The 5,742-nt window shown below is 37.7% G+C and overlaps 1 protein-coding gene across 1 annotated transcript in view; it reads left to right on the forward strand.

The window, feature by feature from the left end:
• Positions 1–5,008, forward strand: part of LOC107098639 (integrin beta-5-like) — a 6,777-nt gene extending 1,769 nt beyond the window's left edge. The window contains exon 3 of the mRNA XM_015396413.1: positions 2,685–5,008. Within this exon, the coding sequence (XP_015251899.1) occupies positions 2,685–2,774 (90 nt within the window). The 3' untranslated portion in view covers positions 2,775–5,008. The remainder of the gene's footprint in view (positions 1–2,684) is intronic.
• Positions 5,009–5,742: the final 734 nt, after the last annotated feature.

Raw genomic sequence — 5,742 nt, forward strand, 5'->3', positions numbered from 1 at the left:
CAGGCGATCACATGATGTTAAGGATTTTTTGGTGCATAATGTGACGTTTAAGAAGCCAAACCGCCGTTTATCCCTGTTGACACGGCGGCACGTAACCGGCGATATCAGACATCTGCACTTTGGCCCGAGGTTTTAGAAATAATCGTTTTCTGTGATAAAAACTGGGTTTTGGTTTAAAGGAGAGACCAAACCGCAGGGAATTATCTGCGTTTTCCCTTCGTCTAAACGGGGTCTGAGGCGTCAGAGGAAACTTTCTCTGCTTTTCTGTGAAAGAAAGCGACTAAAACAGAAAACATTCCTTCCCAGGATGCAGCAGCTCAGCTGTTTGATAGTTCTTTAATAAACGTAGTGCTTCTGGTTTAACAGAACCTTTGTCTGCACCAACAACACCAAGTCAAATTCCTTGTAAGTGCAAACCTACTTGGCAATAAACTTGATTCTGAAACCTTCAGGTTTTTGGATGCAGGAATTACGCTCTCACCAGGGTTCTTTATCCTTGGTCCAAACGAGCTGAAGGCCTGCAGGAGGCTGAGAGTGAGAAGATCTTTCTAATTAGATTCAAAACGCATCTTTATTGATCAGGGCTGAAAACAATCAGATTAATCGATTATTGAAATAATCTAATTTAGTAATCAATTAATCATTAATAATTGGAGTATAGAGACTCTGAAACATGCCTTTAGCTGACAGAGCGAACAGCAGGATTTATACCAAAATTCTGAAAAAATAAATAAAATATATATATATATATATATATATATATATATATATATATATATATATATATTGTCCCGAATTCCTAATTTTTCAGCCACTGTTGCTGAAATTTGCATTTTCCCATTTTCTAGCCTTTTTTCGCGCCTCGAGCTTCTTTTCCAAACATACGGCTTTACGAAGAACTGGAACTATATCGCGATATAATATATTTGACATTTTTTTTATAAACTTTTTTTTATTTTTTTTATAAACATTTTAAATGCCACGATATTCACATTTAATGCATTTTAATGCCAATTAAGGCTTAATTTAACCTCTTAACATCCACCACATTTTGGGTAATCCTCGCCTATTTTGCATACCTAAATGGAAAAGCAGATAATATAGGAACTGTAAGCCCAAATTAAATGTGCAATACATTATTTGAAAGCTAACACCCTCTAGTTTCCTAATATATAAATTAAAATTGGATGACTAGAACAAAGACCAACCTGCATCAGTTCAAACATGACTCAAAGTTGGGTTTTTTTTATTTCCGGAAATGATAGGTCTTTTTTGAACAGCAGTAATAAAGACATTCTTGAGAAATGTTCTACATCTATATTTGTTCTACATCATGTCAACCACAAATGCAGAAAATTTCAGTCCTCTAGCTATAACAGTTCCAGAGCTGCGGGGTTTGGAACTGTAGGTGTCAGCTTGGAGCTGCGCGCAACGGCTCCACCTGCTGGTAAAAATGTTACCAGTTGGAATTTTATGCATTCTCAATTACTATCTCCACTTAAGGTCCACCAGGTCGACCCGGTGGGTTTTAAGAGGTTAAAAAATTATATTTTAATGATTTTTAATAATTTTTGATGACCCGCCGAAACCCTGAAATAAATGCTTGCATACATAGATAGGAAAATATAAACGTATGAAACCCCGTTTGTTTATTTCTGATGCGGGAGTTTAACTCCATAACAGACACATTCTGGTTATCTGTACTTATTCCAAAAAGAAACAATAAAACCAGTTGGTGCTTCGCAGCTCCAGCAGTTTCTGCCATTAAATATTCAATAAAAGACGATAAAAGAATCCAAACAAACTTCAGAGAAACGGCTTCAAAACAGCAGCTGAAAAACAAAAGTTATGAGTAGAGCTGAAACATTTAATCAGATTAATCGATTATTAAAAAAATCAACTAATTTAGTCATCGATTAATCATTAACTGGAGTATAGAGACTAAAACAGGCCTTTAGCTGAGAGAACGACCCACTGAGAGCAGGAATTATACCAAGATGGTAGAAAAGATATTTATAAATATTATTCATTTAAGATAAAAATCTTTTCGTCTTTCAATCTGCTCAATCCAGAACTCCTGAAGTGGAACATTTTTAATTTCACCAATAAGAAACTTTAGCTATCAGATTATTGTTTGATTAATAAAAAAAAATTATCAACAGATTAATCTTTTGCAATTTAACCGTTAGTTGCAGCCCTATTATTACAAATACCAATTATATTGCACCTAAAACATGGAAAATTTTAACAGGAAGTAACGGATCTAATAAAATTAATCTAAAATACTTCTTAAAAGATAAGATCTGTAAAGAAAACACAGAGCTGATCCTAATTCATCCTACAGTAAGAGACAGAAACGGAAAAAAGGGGAAGAACTGACTCTTAGTGGTTGCTACGGTAACAAGATGTAAAGAAATAGCAACAAAAAAAAACATTTATAACAATAAAAGATCACAAAATCCCCTTTTTGACTGAATAACATGAATTCAGTTGATAAATAAACCAATTTTTGACAAACTTTCATCCAGAATAACGTTGAAATAAAAGCGTTTCACATTCATACCTGCAGAGGTTAACAAACATGCAGAAACGAACCTTTGAGTTAAAGTATTTCTGAGCTCTTCCTATAAATGTTTTCCACTCCTGCAGCCGCCTGTAACCCCCCCCCCTTCTGATCCCCTCAGGCCTCCAACCCTCTCTACAAGCAGCCCATCTCCACGCATTTTGCAGAACTGGAACGGTTGGAGAAGTCTTTCAACGGCGGGCTGCACTGATCCCTCCGCACGGGGCACGGCAGGACCGGTCCAACGCACAGAAGCACGGCAGACGGAACGCATCCCTCCCCGGGATCCCTGCCAGCGACGGCGGAAGTGAAATGAAGTATTTCTAGAGTTCCTGAGGAGATCCGGACAGACGTGTCTCGCTTTGCGCTGCTTTAAAAACGAGCGGCGGGTCACAAACATGAATTAAACAGGATATGGGATTATATTTCTATATTTTTATAGACGCTAAAGATGCATTTGGAAGCAGAGCTCCTCCCCCCTGCAGGACTCCGATTATTAGCACATATTTCTACGGACGCTGGTCATGATTTGGTACTACTAATATTTCCTGAGCTGCAGATGTTTCCTTTGCTTTGCACACATGGTGTCATAGTTTGGACTTTAGGTGACTCCATGTGGGTTTAATCCGGCGCTGCGGTTCCACTCTCCTCTATACCAGCAGGGCATTAACGTACGGCGCTCCTCTAACATCCCAGCATGTTTTCTATCGATAAGAAATACGACGATGAACAAACGCAGACCTGCCTTCACCAACGGCCCAGACTTCCTTCTCTCATCAGGAGCCGAAACGTTTAAAGATGACGAGCATTGGACGCGTTTTTCCTGCCCTTCCTGCTGCCATTGTTTGCTTTCTTTTCTAACCAGATGATGACAGAAGGATTTCACTCTTAACGTAAAACAAAATCAATCCTTTTCTGCATCAACAGTTGATCTTGTTAAAAGTTAGAAGAATCTGTTCTCTGTTCAAGCTTCCTGTCACCTGCAGGAGTCTTGATCTGCAGCCTGAGCGATCAGCGCGCGTCTCAACATGTCCTCCTGGATTTCTTTCATCTCTGCCTCCTCTGCTGGAAACAGAAAACATCTCAGAGCGTTATTAGCGCCTCATGCATGAGTTTATTTACGATAGGTGGAGGTTTCCTATTGGTCAGTCAGGCGGATTAAGGATTAACGATCATCATCACCCAGTTTGTTTAAAGTTCCCTGATATTTCATTGAATTCTCGCCCCTTTAGCCTCATTATAACCAGCTTGTTTATAGAGCTGGGTTTAGAAGAATGGAGTGTAAAATGATTAGCATGTAGCTAAAGATACCAATCTAGTGTTAAAAGTTAACACCGACTGTCCAGAAATGCCTGGAAAGTGTTTCTCTTGCTTGTTTCGTCCTCCTACGTCGACTCCCTCGGTCATAAATCGCTCATCCTGACTGGATGAAGCCCTGACGTCGCTCAGCGACCCCAGAAGGTGGCGGTTTCACGTCACTTTAAACTCCTAAATAAAACCATGACATCATTTCCTCCCACCTTTGGGTCAGAACCTCCTCGCCTGTTTCCTGTCAGCCATGCAGGCTGCGTTTCCATGACAGAAAGCGTCTTTGGGCCTGAATGAAGCTAAACACACTGAGGTCACCGTCACCACGCCTCCTTGGAAGCACCGTTGCTATGGTGATTTCACGATTTCATGCAGCAGTGAATATTAACTATAGTTTGGTTATTTAAGGTACTTTAACGTCCTCTGATTAACAAATCAAACCTTAATCTTTTCATTCTGAGTTTTTTTCCTTCCGTTTAGTCTTGAAAAATTTAAATCTTAGTCGATTCTTCTTTAAATAAATGTTTTGTCCTTTGATTTGAGCAGCTAAGAAAATAAACCAACAGAATAATTTACATATAAAGTATAAAAATCACATGAAATAATCTTATTTTAAGGTCAAACACACCTATGTAAAACTTTTCCCTTATTGTTAGATTGGGTGTTGCTATGGACTGGTTAAAGGTACTAAAGCCGCTCAAATTTTTGCTTTTTGGTAAGAAGAAGAGTCGAGTCTTTTTGTTGTTGTTCTAGAAACCAGCTTTGCTCTTAGTTCTTAATACCAAGACGACTGCAGTGCAACCAGCTTCTGTAACGTTATAAGAACAGTTCCTCCTCCTGGTGAATCAAATAAAGGAACTAAAGAGGAAGAGGCGGATCTCATCATGTGGCTGAACTGGATTCCCAGAGCGGATCGGGATCCAGCTGGAATCTGTGCAGGCGGTGACTTTCATAATGTGGGTGTCACTCCGGGTGGGGACTTGTAAATATTGTCTAGATGGATAAAAAAAGAAAAAAAAAAGTGCCAAATGATGGATGGTTTGTGATTTTTTTGTAAACCTTTTTCTCAGCTGGAGCGTTTTTCCCCACAGAGCTCCATGTAGATGTAACACCTCACCAACAAATAAACGGCTTCGTTTAAAACTTTCTGCGTTCCTTCTTAAGTTTCCTGCACTGTAAAAAAATCGTAATCTAGATCTAGTCATTTTTTTCTTAAAATAAGTGCATTTGTTCTTGGATTAAGAAAGTAAAAGAAACATTTTGCCAATGGAACAAGACAATTTACATTTAAAATGAGAAAACACAATTACATTGTTTGATTTCAAGTGCATATTATCTAATTATCTTATTTCATTGGCAAACTATCTCATCTACCTACTCAAATGAATGATAAATAAACTTAATTTAAGCCATTTTTACCTATTTCTGGATCGTTTTCCCAGTGTGACAAAAGCACTCCAGTGAAATTTAGTAAAGTTCAGAAAATGTGAATAAAATTCCAGTTAAAGTAAAAAAACAACTCAAACTTTTCACATTTAATGATTTTTTTATAAAAACGAATGTTTCCGACTGATTGGACATTAGAGAGCAATAGATTATAAAACAAAAGCTCATTTCTTATTTGATTTTATTAGAAAATATACATCTAAAGTTAGATCTACACTGGAAATAATCGAAATCTAGATAAGATATTTTTCTTAAAATAAGTAGGGATGCACGATATTAGGATTTTGGCCGATATCCGATATCCGATATTTTAAAACTCATGTAGCCGATAACCGATATCGATACCGATTTTAAAGCTGGACAAAAATAAGTAGTCATTGAAAATAGCAGTTTTGTTATCCATTTCTGACACTTTGAAAAATAAT

Source organism: Cyprinodon variegatus, unplaced genomic scaffold (assembly GCF_000732505.1).
Source record: "Cyprinodon variegatus isolate N-32 unplaced genomic scaffold, C_variegatus-1.0 Scaffold796, whole genome shotgun sequence".
Taxonomy (NCBI): Eukaryota; Metazoa; Chordata; class Actinopteri; order Cyprinodontiformes; family Cyprinodontidae; genus Cyprinodon; species Cyprinodon variegatus.